Below are 18,197 nucleotides of genomic sequence, written 5' to 3'. Positions count from 1 at the left end.
TTTCTACCTCTCATTTCTCTCTTCCTCATTCCCCTTTCTCTACTTTTAAATATCTCTGCAACTCACTCCTTTGTGTCCTCAGCTTTTCTTTTTCTGCAGAGGATTCCTCTTTCTATCATCTCTGCAATCTACTCTTCCTCATCTGCTAAAGAAGCAGTTAATGAAATTTTTATCTTTTGGCTTAAGACAGCATGTTAACAATTTCCGTTCACACTTTTTACAGCCATAGTGGCAGATTATATGCAGGATAGCAACAGTGGATCCTTTTCTTGTAACCCTTTCACTCAGTAGAGTTTTATTCATTTAAAAATAAGCTTATGGTAAAGTTACAGAAAAGATGCAATGTGAAATCAACTTGTTTGAAGTGGCTTCTCAAACAAGTCTGGTTGATGCATGTTGACTATTGTTTAGGCTTCAAAATTCAAGACAAAAACATGCTTTAGAAAAGTAGACCACTATACTTTGTTTATGTGATTTATTTATGTGATTTATTTAATAGCTATCTTAAACTTTGTTTATGAATGAACCCAACATTCATAGGTACATTGTATACATACTGCATAGCTCAATTAAAATTCCACTTATATTTAGTCTTTACATTCATATTTAAGCATGTATTATGCACTGAGCAGCTTCTTAATTCTTGTGCAAAAGCACAATTACAGCAACACAGTGCCATAGCACTTACTGTAAGACAGTAAGTGCTGTCTTACTATGCTGAAAAGAACAATGGGGACAACTGACAGATGTTGCAATTATCATTTCTTAATACAGAACATTTGTTCATCAAGTATCATGTTTTCCTTCAGACACCTTCATTAAAAAAAGAGGCAGGAGATCAAGTGATTAGTGATAAAGAAGGAATACTCTCTAAATACCTTCATTCTCTATAGGTATGAAACTGTTCTTTTAAAGTTCTCCGTATTTAATAAATAAACACATAAATTAAAAGTGTGCTGAATTATTCTTTGCTTCTTGAAACAGTTTTTACTAGGAACACTTTTTTCATTCTACAAAATTACATCTTTAAGATTTTAATAGATATAATCTTACAGAAAATACTACAAACAATTTTTTCTGTTTGATCTTAAGCTCAGAAGCCTTGATTTTATTGAAGCTCCTTTTTAATTCTAGTTTTTGCTAAGAGTCCAGCATGACTCTTGCTAGTGAAAATTCAGTTTAACATCTCTGAAAACAAGTTACATACATCTGTCCACAGATTACTATTCAGAATAAAGTTGATTAGGCTAATGACCCACATTTTCAGGCACTGCACTATTCTTCACTACTGTTAAGTTCAACAGACATGCCTGACTTATACTCACAGCAAGTGTTGACTGAAGCATATTCCTCTCATGTTCCTAAAATACAATAGTTTGACTGAACACAGCTGCAGCTGTGCTCAGGGGTTTTTTTTTATCATTCTAAAGAGCTATGTGTCTAGTTTTGCAGAACCAGCTCTTTTGTTACCTAAATCACTACTATACATTTATATTAGGTTAATATTCCTTCAGGATAAAGCCACCTTCTGTTGGACTCCATATGCTCTTTCATGGAGTCAAGCCCAGCCTCACAAAGTCTACAGTAATTATAGCAAAAAGCTGAGAACCAAATAAACAGGTTGGATCAAGCTGCAGGCAATACAGTTTGGTAGGGAACTGTGGCACCATTTTGCTAACGGTGGGGAAAATGCAGAAGTAATCCAGAACAGAGAAGGAAGATAAAAAAAAAAGGACATGGGTTTATGCTGCAAATAGTTTTAGTATGAGATACCAAGAGGATGAGAATCTGCCTAGAGCTCATCAAGGAGTACCCTTCCCACAGCCTTGAACAGCTTAACAGAAAGCAAGCAAATATTGAGAAGATGCTATGACAAGAGGGCAAAGCCAAAATGTGCTAGGATGTTCAAAAGCTGTATTAATAGAGCTTTTAAAGACAAAATTAAGAAGCTTGCTGTTGTAATCAAACAAAAGAAGAACAGCTTGAAGGAATTAAGTAGAAGATATATGGTCAGAGCAGCAAAACGAACAGACAGAAGGAAAAAAAAATTAGAGGCTGAAGTTTAAAAAGACTTTTCGAGTAGACTGGATCTTAATTCACAAATGATCTTAGGGAAAGGTGAATTTATATGGATAGAGAGCTACAAAAACATTTATTTCTGTTAGGACAGGGAAAAAAAAAATGAAGGTATTAAAAGTGAACTTAATAAGTGTTTGTGAAATGGTAACAGCCAACACAACTAGCAACAAGAGCCAACACCCTTGCTATAGAGCTGAATTCCTGGAGAGAAACTGTGATATTCCTAAATTCTGAAGAGAAAGGCCCAGGAAATGATAACATTCTGGGGAAATGAAGAACTCCTAACCCTGCTGTGTCAAGTATTCAGGCTATATTGAATCTAAGTTGATGTTTGAGTATTTGTGATGAGAGAAGGAAGAAAGGGCAATATCCTAAGGTAAAAGGTGAGATTTGTGCATTGCTTCTGAACAGTAAATTGCACAAATACTGAACTAGACAAATGACTGTAAACAAGAGAGTCTAAAGAACATTTTGGTGCAGCAAAGAATGAAGTCTTTAGAAATGCCTGCCATATCACTCACAGCAAGTGTGATAGATCTACTTAAAAGCCTTTGTATAACAACATCACAATAACTAAGGGTAATAACTGTACATATACCTTTAGCTCCTGTGAAATCTGCAGCTCACTCTGGGAAATCCTACAGTTTATTTAATTATGTAAGACACTGGCACAGACTTTTTGGATCAGTGAAGAAATAAGACTCAGGAAGACCAATAAAGAACCCAGACAACTCTGGAGGTTATCCCTTATTTTGAAGATCTAAACCTTCAGAATAACATTTCCCAATTCAATGTTTTTGTTGTTGTTGTTGTTTTCAAAATACAGAAGTGGCATAAAATAATTATAGTAATTTACAGGAGTCATAATCTCTGCCTGACTTAAATTCTTCAGCAATCATAAATTTGGAATTGTGGACTCCTTATTGTATACACTAAAATATATTCCATATAGCATTAAAAAAAAGCATAAATGTAAAACAAATAGTCCTTAGAATCATGTTTCAAAAAATATTGCTACCCATCCATTCTGAAAGCAGTATTTTCTTTTCATTAATCCAAATAGGCTTACATAGTAAAATAAAAAAAATAAAATAAAATAAAATAAAATAAAATAAAATAAAATAAAATAAAATAAAATAACATAAAATAAAATAAAATAACATAACATAACATAACGTAAAAATGCAAAAATGTTACTGTTATCTGTGAGTCTGGTCCAGGTACTAGAAGAAAATATAAGCTTACTTGTACCAAGTGTAAGCATCTCTGTTGAGAAAGCCAAGTCAGCAACTCAACTAGCATTTTCTAAAAGTAATTCAGGAACTTCTCCACAGCATACTCACAGTGGTTTCTGTAGATATTTTCCAGAGACTAATGGAATTGGAAGGTGGTGAGGTGGGAGAAAAATACCACCTAGGAATTCAGGTGCAAATTGTTGCTTTTAGTGATAAAACTTGCATGACACAACAATGATTTTATATCAGAAATTTCAAAGCAAATTTATACCAAATATAGTTTTAATAGCATTAGGAATAACAGTGTGGTTTTCAGCCAAGTAATGTGGCTAATCGGCACTCTGTTAGTTTCTGCTTTCTATTATGAAGCTGCCATGTAATGTATTTTGTTTTAAAAGTATTTTATGTATTCTTTTAACTTTTATAAATTCCTTTCTTTTTATTTTCTCTCAGTGTCACCTTGTCATGGTGTAGCATTTCCAAAAGAGAATAATCAACTCGTAAATTAATTATTTTTATTATAATCAAGAAGTCTTCTAATAAATTTAAGATACTATAATTATTTTGACATTATTCTTTCAGCTCAAGCTTTATAGAAATGATTTCTAAATGATAAATCTGTGCTAACATTAACATACACAGACATAACAGAAACAGAAGTTCCTCAAGAAAGACATTCTCAAACACACAGTTCAAAACAAAACAAACAAAAAAATAGGTGTCTGTTTTTCATTCTCTGCATCTGTCTGTTACTTCTCCCACCCAAAACCCCTTTGAACCTATTATTTAAGTTTTACCCAAATTTTGCATTCAGTGGGGAAGATCTGTTATACAAGTAAGTCAGGAGAAGGACAATTCAGCATCCTCACCATGGAGAGGCCCAGGAGCTCAGCCCTATCACATTCTGCTCAGTCTTAGCAGCAGCAAAACAGCAGTGTGAGCTGGGCAGCCATCAGGAGTTTTCTTCCAGGACATGTAGTGCACACACACCAAAACTAGGTGAATTCCTTCCTAGCCCAAGTAGAAGGTGACGTGATATAAACGTGGCAGCAGCATAGTACATTGCTCAGGTCTGCATCATGCTCAGGTGTCACGGGACAACTAGCAACAAGGATGCATGCGAAGAGAGGTAAGGGGACATGGAGGAGGACTGGATAAGGAATCAGAGTGCTGCACGGATATGTGCAAGAATTGCAGCTACTGGATGAGACAGGAGGAATATTATACGGGGAAACCACAGTCAAAACAAAAAATTACTTGATTTTTGTGGTATTATGTTTATGATATATTTTATCTCAAAAAGCAAGTGTGATTACTCAAGCTGCATGCAAATTCTTTTGTCTGTATTTTTACATTCTTCAAGTTTAAATTGCTCTAAAGAGAAAGTTAAAGCATGTGTTCTGGAGATACATAATTGACACAAAGCTATTGCCAATCATGTCCCAGACAATTTCATCAGCACTCAGAGGAGTTTTGTTGTTCTGTAGTGTTTTCAACAGTTTTGAATCAAAGTTTAATGCTCTTTCAAGAGATGAAATATTTTGAATAAACATGCCAATACTTCAGACTTATGCCTAAAGGAACTACTGTGAAACACTAAACATTTGACAAGGGCTGTGGAAGATCCCTAGAGATTTGCACTATGTGCCAAGGCATATAACGACACTCAAAGAAAACAAGTTAGGAACACCACTGGAAACAAATGCAAGGGACTCTAAATGTAGTGTCTGATGGCATAAACTCCAGTCTTGCAACAGTTTCTTCACAACAAAACCATAATTTTTAACTGAAGACAATATGTAAATGCAGCTATGCTTTTTAAGTGTTCATTGCACATTATTTCTTAAAAACTTTTGTGTTAGAACATGCAATACTTTAAGTCAGCTTAATCCATGCCTTCAGTGGAGCTAAACACAACTGACTTCATATAAGAAGATGCAGTTTTTCTGGTGAATGCATTGTTTAAGTTACATTCAAAATGTACTTAAATTAGTTTGCTTGTCACAAGAAGCTGGCAGTTCTTTAGATTCTAGGTATGGAAAAGTACAGACAGAAATACAGAATATTCTGTGTAGTCCATTCACCACTAAGGTTGCAAGAGTAGTTCAATCATTATGGCCAGATTGCTACAAAGATATCTAATATAATATTTTTTATGTGTGACACAAGTTTTTCATAAACCTAAGATAGACCAGACTTCTGGTTTATTTTAGTATAATTTGCCACCATTCTGCTCCTCACATATCAGCAACATAAAGACAGCAATCTTTCATCTGCATAGGAAACTACCTGTTCCCAGGGATGTTTGAAGAAATCAAGATTTTTGACAGTTCTTATGGAAGTATCGAGTCCAAAAAACACATACATCTATCTGCTTCAACTTGGTCAAAGAAGTCATCTTTTCAATGAACTCTGAAACTATTCTCCATTCTCTGCAATGAAGGATTTTGTTTTGAAAAATTGATGGTGTTAATGGATATATATTTTTTTAAGTACTCCCCTGATTCTAACCATGATTTATTAACTTTCCTTAAAAATGTAAGCAGCATTATCCCACAATTATTGTAAAATATGAAGAATAACTTAAAATAACTATTACTTACCAATTTTGCAATATCATTTACATCATCTGTCACTGGATTCCCGCAGGAACTCTGGGCTTTGACAAGAGGATTAAGTAGGAGTAGTTGAAGACAAAAGCAAGTGATAATCCAAGTCTGTATTCAGTAAAAAGAAACAAAGAAAAAAAATGAACAATCTCCAAACGTTAAATAAAAAGACTGTAGTCATTATTTTCCTAGATGAAGTCTAGATGCAACAATACTTATCAGTTTTCATGAGCAAGTACTCATAGTACGATAGTAATGCAAGGGTCCATGCAAATGCACTTAACTGATCAATTCTGGCAAAGTGCCTTTAGGGTAATAATGGAAAACCTGATATTAAGCCATCAGATTGCTTGCAGGGAATCCTGGTCTTTCATCTAGTTAAGGTATGTGATAAACCTGTGCCTCTAATGTGATAATGGATGATAAGGAAAAAAATAATAACAGATCACATCAAAATAAAAGGTTAAAGTTTATAATCACAGCCATTACATTTGCATACTTAAACTGTAGGCAAAACCACAGGTGAACTCTGCCCAAACACCAAGATCTCAAGCAGCAAAACGATAGGTGACATGCCCTGGCCTATCGGGAACAGCAGCTTGGCTTTGGCACTACCTTCCCTCCCAAATCCTATTAGGAAGAGCAATGCAATGCTCACAGGCTTGTGAGATTCAGCCAGAACACAAGATAACTAGAACTAGCTGTGATGCACCTGGGTATCTCCTTGGCTACATCTCCTGAACTTCTTTGCCTTCTGCTGTTCCTTTTGCCTTCCTGGCTTTCCACAGAGCCCTGTGCCAAGTTTAAGCCGTAGATCTGTATTTCCAGAATGTTAAAGCATCTAAGTTATGGATAATCAAAAGTTGCCTCAGGCTATGAAGCTACAGTCAGTGCCAGCTGACTGAAACTGTCAAGCAAGAAGTGATGATGGTGTACATTTACTGCAAGTAGGGAATTTGCCTGTGCAGGCTTCTCAGGCCTCCGCAAGGGCAAGACCGGGACCAGCATTTGCTTCTGCATGAACCACGATACACCTCTGGCCCATCTTCTCTCTGGGCCAGGTAGAAGACCCACTATCATCAGCCTGCCCTTCACATGGAACATCACTCCTCAGTTTAAAACCAAAGCAAATTAAACAGCGTGGTTGAAGCTCTCCAGGAAAGCAGAGAGAAAATTACAAACTTAAAAGATCAAGTATCATTAGAGTAACCTGCAGGGGCTGAGGAAGCTTGAAGATTATGATCACTTCAGAGCAATGAGAACATGAGGGAACTTTAAGGGCAACTTATGCAGAGCTGTTAAATGATAAGGAAATCTCTGTCCTATCTCTTAAATCTTACATACATCTGATGTCTCAAGTAAAACCTGACATTTGTTTTATTAGATTATGCCTTCCTGACTCATGTAGGCAAAACTTCAGTGTGGGTTGCTTCCAGAAAATATGGTTGGTCTTCTTGTCTTCTTCTCTCCCACACTGGTACTGGTGAGATGGCTGCACCAGCCCTACCAGAGAGTCAGCTGCTGTCTCTATTCTCCTACCCTTACCTTCAGGTAGGCCAACTTTCTGATTCAGTTCAGCTCTGAAGCCCTGGGACTGCTACTACCCATGCAGCGAAACAGCAGATATGCTGGTTATATTTGTACAAATAATCACTACGAGAATATATTAGAAGTCATGTGAAGTTAGATAATCTTGCAAAACCACTATATAATACATAATACAAAGCTTTGCAGTTATACACAGATAAACCATCCAAGCTCTCAGGAGATGCTATGAAGCGGTCACAGACTCTGCGCCTATTCCGGGCTTTCTGATGAAAGGACAGTGAGACCTGGAACATCAGGGCCTGGCTCCGCTAATATTCCTCCTCTTTAGTAATTTGGCCAAGCTCACTGTGTTGATAACTCTGCTCTGTGTTTGCATCTTGCAGCGATAGGGTGTCTCTGAAAAGACCTTGGAGATCTTCTTGCAAAATTACTGTGTAAAAGCTTGAGTCTTAGCGAGACTAGCTTTAAGTGGTCAAGAAAACATCTTCTCTTCACAGAAACCACAGAATCAGAGAAAAAATTGAAGGTGATCTCAGTTCAGAAACTACTTTCCCACTGCAATTTTTGAAACAAGATTATTTTAAGAAAGACAAGAAGTTTATGACAGCTAGCTCCAAAAATGAACTGGCTATATGAAATTTCAATGTAAAACAGATTTATCTTCAAAGTTAAATAGTCACTAACAATTACACTCGCTGAGCATCAGGAAAGTTTCTCTTATGCGGTCTTTGGAAATAAAGTTCAGGCCAGAAATCACTGATTTCTTTATTTTCTTCCTCAAAACAAAGTAGTAAAGGAAGATGGAATTTGTTATCTGACTTGCATCAGTGTCGTAAGACAGAATTTGACCTGACACTCTAAAAACCAGAAGAGCAACAAAACTCATTCATTGGATTATTTTTTTATTTTTTTGCCTGGTCAACTGACTAACATGAAAACAGAGCATATTCTAAATACAATCAGAGCTCTCATGCGTCTGGCCAGTTTTCATACTTTTTGATCATGAAATTTAAAATCACTACAAATTTTATAATTATGCAAAACAATAAGAACACAACACCTTTTGGCTTATGGAAATAACATGATTTAAAAACATAGTTATTTTTGTAATTGCTCTCAAAAACAAATCCTCTGCAAATTTAGAGATGACTTGAGGGTTTTTTGTTTATTTGTCCTACGTCATCCAACAGCAACAGAAAATCTGAAAAATACTCCTAGTTTCAACACACCTATTATCCAAAATCTTTTCATTATTTGTACTTAGAAAATATTTATATTATACATGCCTGTAGGCACACTGTGTGTAAGGGCTGTATAGATCAAAGGGCTAGATTGTACAGATCAAAGAGCTAGGCTATTTTTGTGTTATTTACTATTGACCAAACCTGCTGTTTGAGCAAAACTTGAATAAACTGAATTAAATCATGGGCAGAATAAAAGGAAAGCTTAAACAACAGCGTCATAAACAGAGATTCCAGTTTTACACTTAACTAAGCATAAGTGAGACTTACCCACACAGCAGTCATAACATTTCCATATAAAATTACTTCCAAGCTAAAATGGTACTTTCAAAGCTGGCCACAGAATTTAATCAGACATCATCTTCTAACATTAAAATAGAGATATATAGTAGACAGGAGGCATCTGTATACTAAAGGGCCTTGCTCTATTTTAGGCACAAAAATGAGAGTTATTCCAATTGTTTTCATGTTCTGAAATCTCATAAATAGGCTAAATATTTCAGTTGCTTTTAGAAAAGGGGAAAAATAATGATCAGACCAGCAAGGATAATTCAAATGAAACACTTATATTACACACTTTTGATCATTCTGAATATGATTTTTATTATTGCTTATATACCACAATTCATAATTTAATTTAAAGCATTTTGCAGACCTAGCTAACAATCTGGAGCGCTGAAGTTTTTAACTGTAAATCAACAACATTTTCATTTTGGTTGTTCAGTGATACTGTAATTCATACACTTTTGAGCATTGACAAAGGCTGAAGAATGAGTGCTTGTAGCTTTTCACATATGCTATCAAAGATACACAATTACTCAACCGTCAGCAAACTCCTGAAGTGAAAAAGTAGCAAGAGGAAAGCCATACTACTAAATAAACAAAACACTGGAAAGTCTGGATATTCCCAAATATCTAGTTCATACTGAAAATAGTTATAATCATAACTGAGAAGAAATCATCGAAAATGAATAGAAATAATTAAAAGCAAAAATAATTGAGCACAAGGAGAGAGAATAACCACACAGATGAACAGATTCTTCATTATAATTTTTTTTCATTAAGATCAAGTTAACCATGAAAACTTTTCTCTCAGTTTCTTGATCACACCATCCAATTAACTACAAATAAGACACAGCTGCAGCAAAGTTAGCTGACAGTGTGGAACAGAATTCACTCAAAGCCAAGCCTTCCAAAATTACTTTTTATTTCTAGGCTAGAAACATCTCTCATTGCCTCCTCACACAGTGTCTGCAAGCAGTTTTACTGTGTGTGAACCTCTGCTACAGAAAACATTGGTTGGTAAGTTGTGAACTTAATGTTTGTACTTACATCTTAACAAGTATTTGTAATAAGATCCAAAGAGAAAATGAAAAGAGTGTCCAGAATCATAAGAGTAAAATAATTACTTCACACTTCCAGTGATTTACTTAGTTATTTTTGTCTAACACTGACAGAACTAAAGCTAGGAGAAAACTGTCTTTAAACAATTAAGAAATTTATGTCAGCATGGAAATACATGGAAGTGAATGAAGAGCATTTGTATAAAATATAGTCCCACTTCCCATTTCCAAGATATTCAGTGATATCTCCACCCATGCAAATGATAGCACTAACTTTATCACTTTTAATGGGTGTGTCTAAAAGTTATTTGAATGCTAAGTGTCTTAAGCACTCAAAAAAATTCATAAGGGGTGAAAAAAATGTCATCCACCCAGGACCACCTAGTTCTGAAAGCAGTTAATTATGTTGGCAAGAACCCTTTGAATTGGAAAGCTTCCTACGTGTTTTCAGATATCCAGGAGTCAGTACTTCAGTGTAATTAGAAGAACTACTGCATGAAGTCCATGCACTAAGTCCACCGTGCAACCATCACTGTCCTTCAGAAGACCGAATATTATAGCCTACAGATTAGAGTAGTAACTTATGAGTGACAGATCTAGGTTAAATTTCCACCAGACAGGGTAATTCCAACTCATAGGAGCTGAGAGCAGTTCCTATAGTACCTACCTCTGAATTACCACAGGAGGTACTTTCCTACCTATGACATCTTTGGCATTAGATGGAGCAATATGCGAGTACGCCGATATTTCTGACGTTTACTTTTCAGAAGATACATGCGTTTATACTGGCAAGCCGTTACTTCGAGGAAGGGGGGAAAAAAAAAAAAAAAGACATTCAGCACATAGGCATCAGAACGTTTATGTGTATCCTCATCTTGCACATGCTCCTCCATCTGGATACCCTGACTTCTGGGAAGCTCTGCAGTCAATATATGAGTTTTCTTGAACAACCTTTTGGCAGTCCATTGAACAAAATAGAGCCTTTCTCCAGCCAAGTGAGTCACCCTGCTGGGGGGAGACAAGTACAGTTCTCTGGATCACACACTAAAAGCTTTGTTATCATTACAAAAAGCAGATATGTACTTTTCTAGTGAGTGATATTAATCTTCATTTTTTCAACCGTGATGTAGTAGGAAGAATGATGACAAAAGTAAATAAAATTCATCAGGGAGCATCAATGCAACTTACTTTTATTCTGATTTAAACATCAGCTAGAGAAGCACAGTTACTTTTGCAGAGTAAGCTGTGGAGCATTTTAGACATGAAATATTTGATATATGTATTCAGTTACTTACAAAATACTGAATATTTTTCTACAAAATTTTGACTAATGTCTAAAATAAGCAATATAAATGTATTTCACAGTGTAAAGAGGAAGGAAAATAATAAGTCAGTGTTATAAATGTAAGCAAATATTGATGCCCCCTACATTCTGATGAATAGAACAAGTAACATGCTTTCACAGTTATTTCATCTGTCTAACATCCTATATTTGAAATTCCACAGATTTTGCAACCATTCAACTCCTTCCCCTAACCTTTACATGACCGTTTGCATTCCAGTGGGTGGCTTCCAGATGCTTAATGACAACCAAGACCAGCATCTCTGGTTATGGCAGAATGCAAAGGTGGCACTTGCTGGATTCTACTAGTCACATGCAAAAAGAAAAAGCCATTTGCTGTATCCAGATGCTTACAAACCTTGTTCCTTTCTAAGTTACACTGTTAATGAATCAGAAATCACCATTCATGTCAAGGGACAAAAATAGTTCTATAACTGCTAAATGCTAGCATAGAACTACTTTTTGTTCACTATGTAGTATGTTCATCCAGGAAGAGAAACTTTTCCCAAGTTTTGCACAGTTCTGCACATCTTTTTCCTGAGATAGACACATTTAAGTTATGTGGTCTTACTCCTTTGAGAAAATGATGAATTATGTCAACTTCATTTCCTGCAACCTCAGGCCTATTGCTATTATTCTCTATCCCTTCCAGCTCTCCTTGACAGATGCAGAAGCAGCAGGCTAATCCAGCCAATATGCTATTGTTGCACTTAGTAAGGCACTGTCTTGCTGTGCTTTGGTTTGCGTGTTTCAACTGGAACCGAGATGGACATAATAAGCAAGAAGTGTGGATTGTTACAGCCTCCACTGAAAATCAATTTAATCCAAGTATTTTGTAATTTCATTTGTTAGACTATTGGATAGCACTTTAACATGTAAACTATTCATTTCCTATCCCTGTAAGGACACCAGTGTAAAATATTTCACTGTTCTGAAAATGTTGGCTTTAGCTCTTAAAACGTATTACCTGTTCCATAACAAGTTTTGTTCACTCTTTAATCTCACTTGACAATCAGGGATTCAGGCAGTTCCCTTCATCCTAAATCTGTCCTGGATGACAGCCATTTTGTTTAGTGCCCAAACACTAGGAAGTGAATTTACCAAGAGACAGGTAATGATAAATGGATGTTGCCTCTGAAGCTTATGTTAACAGTGTCCATATAAATATTTACTGATTTTCATCCATCAGATGACATTCTAGTTCTGCCAAGAACCAGGAGTTCTACAGACAAGAAAGCTTAAAAGGGAAGAAAGGGTTTTAAAAAAAAAAAAAAAAAGTGTTTTGTAAGAAATCTTCCTTTTAAGTCAAAATCAGAGATTAAGAGGAGTCCATGGGTCCTACATAGCGCACATAAGGCCGTATCGGGCCTTGAATACTAGCAAGGGATTTTCCTTTCTTCCTTGTGAGTTTCTACTACGTTCACCACTGATCAGTATTGAAATTTGAAATTCTTTTGTCCCACTGAAGTATGATTAAAAACCCATATTTATTTGTTATGTTAAAGAAGGAAGACACTAAGATCCAAAATACTTGCAAAATTCAAACAGAAATAAAATCTCAACGAAACCTCCCACAGACTTAAAATAGGAACTTGTGTATTTTTTGCTTTTTCTATTCCTCAGAAAAATTACAAAAGAGTTTCCAGCATAAATCCACAGGCATTATTAAGTAATCTACAAGAAAAGCAAAGTAAAATGCAAGTTTTCTTGACATGGAGGACAAGATATACATGGGGGTGAATGATATGACTTTCTTGAGGAATTAAAAGTGATTCTCCTAATTAAAATGCTTCATTAAAGATTGCTTTTAAAATCTGTTTTAAAAAAATCCACTGTCTTGAATATTCTATGGAATTAGAATGAAATATATATGTAGGATGATCATTTTTAACCTTAGACTTTCAAGCTCCAGTAAAGCAAGTGAAAGAAGAGTTGTTGCAGACATTTGCTACAGGATCTTTAATTCTTACCCTCTGCTATAAATTTGGATCTGGATAACTACTACAATAATAGTAGTTCAAGAACAGAGAAAGTATTAACGATTTTGAAACTTGGCATAAAATGAAATTCATGTAGATGATTAAAATGTCTCCCCAGCAGCTAATTTGTTGTATCAAGTAAAACAAATTACATATATTTTGTGCACACAAACTGATAGAAAGTGAAGTGAACTACAGATCTGAAGGATGTGAACTTGTGAAAAGTGAAAATTGGGAACAAAAAATATTCTTACACAAACTTAAAAGGGTTCTACAAATAATTATCATTCAACACAGACAGAAAACTAGATGCCAATACAGTTAAAATTGTTTGTATGTTCCACCTACCTTATTTGTACTACTTCCTTAAAATTACAAGCCTAAATGTGATTAAAGAATACTGTTTTGGTCTCCTGGATCTGCCAACACTAGAATAAGCTTTGATAGCTCTGAAGAATGATATTTTGTCACATCAGTATGGTACTATTCATCATGAGACTATTATCTTCCTAAGTTTTTACAGCTGTCTACACTGGTGGCCTACAAGAGCACTCAGGATAAGGTGAGAAACACTGTTTGCATAAATTATATGATTCTTGTCATGGGACTGAGCTCCAGCAGCTTTTCTCAGTGCCTCTGACTTTGTGAAGGTCTTGTGACCAACTTCAGGCTGAAATGTTTAGTTTGCAGTCCACCCAGTTAGCCCAGGCAAATCATAATAAGTAACCTGTATTCCAAGATAGAGCTAGACAGTCCTCCTCAACAGGTAATAAAAAGAAAATAGTACTCCTGGAGTGCAATAGCCCCATGGCAGTTGCCAACTATCAAAGTCACTGCGTACTTTAGGTAACTCCTGGGATAGGCACTACTTCAGTAGAATGCTGTGATGCCTCATTCATGTGATATCATAACCACCTGACATTCACAATCAAATCATGGAAGGGACCCACAAGGATCATCAAGTCCAGCTCCTGGCTCCACACAGGACCACCCAAAATTCAAATCCTTCTTCAATTCCAGCAAGCTTGGTGCACTGCAGAACTTGTTCCAGTGCCTGAAGGGCCCTTTCCTTACTTCCAACCTGAACTTTCCTTAACATGACTCCATGCAGTTCCCTCAAGTTCTATCACTGTCACCAGAGAGCAGAGCTTAGTGCTATCCATCTCCTCCCCTCATGAGAATGTATATGCTGCCACAAGACCTCCCCTCAGTATCCTCTTCTCTGTGCTGAAGAAACCAAGGGATGATAACCACTGTTCATACATCCGGCCCTCTAGACCCTTCGCCATCTTTATAGCCCTCCTTTAGACACTGTAATAGTTTTATGACCTTATGTTGTGGTGCCCTATTCTGCACACAGTGCTTAAGGTGAGGGTACAGCAGCAGAGTGGAACAGTTCTTTTTGGATAATATCAAATAGAAAGTGTGGAGGAGTGAAGTAGGAATAGAAGGAATTATAAAACTATTTTTGTCTGAATTTGTTCCAGATCTTCACTATTCTGGTGACTCTTGTGCTGTCCTGATGCATACTATGGCTTGTTTTCACAGCAACACTGCTACTTTGCTTACATATTTATACCTGCATCTATTCAATTTGTTCCCTTGATCTATTTCTCCAGATCATTCCCTGAGTCCCTATTCTGCCTAACTTCAAAGCCTGTATGGCTTCTAGTGCTAGATTACAGAAACAATATTTAATAAATAAATAAATAAACAAGCCCAGATTCTTAGAAAATAAACCAGTGACTCACTTCCTCTTACCTTCTCAAAGATCACAGAATGTATTGATTTATTCTGCTTAGTCCCTTAGTTTCACAGGCTCTTCTCTCCAGCAGATATAAATAGAGGATTATCCTATCTCTCACAGAGCATTGTTGCTGCAATTGCAGCACTCAGCCAGGTGATTACTTATGAAGAAGAGCTAATAACTGAAAATCAACACTTTCTGTCACATAACTTTTAAGTGGGGTTGTTCCTCATTAGTCAGAGCAGTTTCTTCCATTGATAAGTAGCAGCTGACATATAATGTATTGCTAATTTACTCTCACAAAAGCTATCTTTGGATATATTCCAGGCAATAGCACCTGCAACAATATAGAAAGGCCTGGAAAAGGAAATTTCTGTACACCAGAATTGAGTGTTCACTTTGATCCACCAAAGACTTAATTACTAACTTTAAATTACAATGTAATACATTATTCTCATGGAAAATGTTGGTGAAGAAGCTGAACTTGCATTTAGAAGAGATTTATTAAAATACATATATATATCATACATTTGGACAAACCTGTGGTGAAATATTCCAAAAGCAATTACAACTTTGGAGGGAAAAAAAAAAAAAAAAATCATTCTAAATACTGAATCTTTGGGGGAATACCTATGCATTTTTTTTTTTTTTTTTTTTTTTTTTTTTGAGTTTTCTTACATCATCAACAATGATATTTAAACATTTGAACATATGTAAGAAATAAAAGCTGTTACTTACTCTTTCAGAATTCAAAATATACTTTAACAAATACTGCACTAAGCCTACATGATTACATTGGAGTATGTAACAAGGCTGGAAAGTACGCTTCTCCCAACGTTCTACCACAGGATGAAGGAGTACCATTACAAATCTCAGCTGTAGGAACAGGGGTCGGGTCATGTTCTTCCACACTGAATCTTTAGTTTCTACTCTTCACCATTTATTTATTTATTAATTAATTTTTAATCAATAAATTTACCATAATGCCCTTTTACGATGTGCCTATATTGTTCATGATTTTAAAAAGTGGTTTTATAGACTTCACAGCCTTTTGCAATCATCCTGCGTACAAGACGCTACATTACATCAATAAAAGACATAGCAAGTTCCGTATGTGAATACTAAGAGGAAAAGTTAACGTAGTAAAGTATTCTAAGTATTACATGAGTTTCGAAACAAATAAATAACTTTTTCCACACCATGTTCCATTTGCAACAAACTACGTGTTGTTAGAAAAAGAAGTAGGCCTGTGGTCCCATAATCAGCCACTGCAGACATTTAGACAGCAATTTTATTTTTTTATTTTTTTATTTTTTTGCAAGAACTGCAGGAGGTGTCTGGAAGATAATTTTTCAGAAGGAAACATTCAATGGCCTACAGGCAGGCCATTTAAAAGCCAGTATACTAAAAATCAACAAATGTGAAAAATGAAAGCAGCATCATTTGGCTTTGCTGCTAAGTTTCTAAAACTATCAGAAGAGAAAGTAAAAAAAACCCTGAGGACTTTGAACATGTTGAATTTATTTGTCTCAACAAAAATCCTATTGTTCTTTTTTCACTTACGTAGTGTTTCTTGATATGGTAGTTAGCTAAACAGAAGGTCTGTCAGGATACCACCCAGGGAAATATCTAAGTTTAAATTTACCATTCAAAAACTTGGAACATATGATTCCACAGTTGTCAAAATTCATCAAATGAAGTTTTAGTGAGCCCGTCAGAAATGACATTGTCAGGCTTATGCTCCCTGGACCTATTTAAAACTATTCATTTTCAAGTTTCCAGTAGATCTTGGTTTTGTTCTTCTTCCTATCACTGTACCTGACAAACTGAGCTGTATTTATTAGGAATGCTCCCAAGAAATGTTTATGAGATTCATGCAAATTTTTCTTAGCTGTTTCCAAATAAAACTTAGAAAAACAAAACCAGAAAGTCATCTATCTTCTGGCTGGGGAAAGCAAAAAAGTTTTTTGTTTTTTGTTTTAACTTCAGATTTTGTTTTAAACTCAAATCTCTCTTAGTTATTCATGAAAGCTACCCAGTAAATAATTCTACTTTGAAAAAAATACATTAAGCTCTTACACAGCTTTTTAATACCTGCATAACTTTAATCAGATGCTTTTCTATGCATAATCAAAACCATACTGAACGATTTAGCTTTAAGGTGATGACCTGTGAAAGAATAGCACCACCTTACATTTACACTACTATTAGGATACAAGGACATTAAGTACATATCTCTGTGAAAAGAACATTTACTCAAAGTATTACACCAATGGATGAGATTAATCTCAAATGCCTTGAAGTTACAGCTTGTGTGACTGTAGACAACTGACACATCAAATTAGAAACTAATCTTCAAAACATTTAAGTATGCTTATAAGACAATTTAAGTACTGGGAAGGCAATAAGCCATTTACCTCAGCAATTACAAATACATTATGCCCAGTTTAAAGCCATTAACTTGGACATTAGTAAGATCAGTTGCACTTTTTTCTTTTTCTTTTTTTCAATCTAAATTTAAAACACTTCCATATGTCAAAAATATCTAAGTGATTATTTCTCCAACTGCACATTTTCTTATCACAGAAAATGATCATCAAATCCTTTTTCAAGGTTTATTAAAATGCATTATGCCATTGTTAATTTTAAAAGTTCTTTCTTACATTATTTCCATGTTTGTTTTACAGAAAGCAAATTTCCAAAACGGCCCTTTTAGAAATTTGAAGCACTGTACAAAATCACTTCAGAACAATGTACATTGGAGTTCAGCTACAATATATTTCAAAGGGTTTTCCTTTTCCCAAAACTACAGACTGAGTTGTTACAGATGATAATTTTGGCAGATGGTTTTATATGAAACTGAGTTTAAAATTAGGCCAAATCTGACTTGTACAATTAAAGCAATAAAGATTTGGACACTAAGAAGTGTCAGATTTGCTCACAATCAGTCTTGTGGCCACAGGGAATAAATTTTTAAAAAATGATAATAATAATAAAAATAGTTCACAGTTACAGAATATATTGCATATATGAGAAATATTTTCCTAATTGCATGAATTAGAATATACAAAGCT

General features: G+C 35.3%; 1 protein-coding gene across 2 annotated transcripts in view; it reads right to left on the bottom strand.

Annotated features, from left to right (window-relative positions):
* Positions 1 to 18,197, bottom strand: part of KITLG (KIT ligand) — a 52,637-nt gene that overhangs the window by 21,565 nt on the left and 12,875 nt on the right. For both annotated transcript variants that reach the window (XM_052668554.1, XM_052668553.1), the window contains exon 2: positions 5,918 to 6,031. In XM_052668554.1, coding sequence (XP_052524514.1) covers positions 5,918 to 6,031 — 114 coding nt within the window. The remainder of the gene's footprint in view (positions 1 to 5,917; positions 6,032 to 18,197) is intronic.

This window comes from Tympanuchus pallidicinctus, unplaced genomic scaffold (genome assembly GCF_026119805.1).
Source record: "Tympanuchus pallidicinctus isolate F22 unplaced genomic scaffold, pur_lepc_1.0 scaffold8, whole genome shotgun sequence".
Classification (NCBI taxonomy): Eukaryota; Metazoa; Chordata; class Aves; order Galliformes; family Phasianidae; genus Tympanuchus; species Tympanuchus pallidicinctus.
The sequence above is the reverse complement of the archived record's forward strand: the minus strand, read 5'-3'. Positions and strand labels throughout refer to the sequence as shown.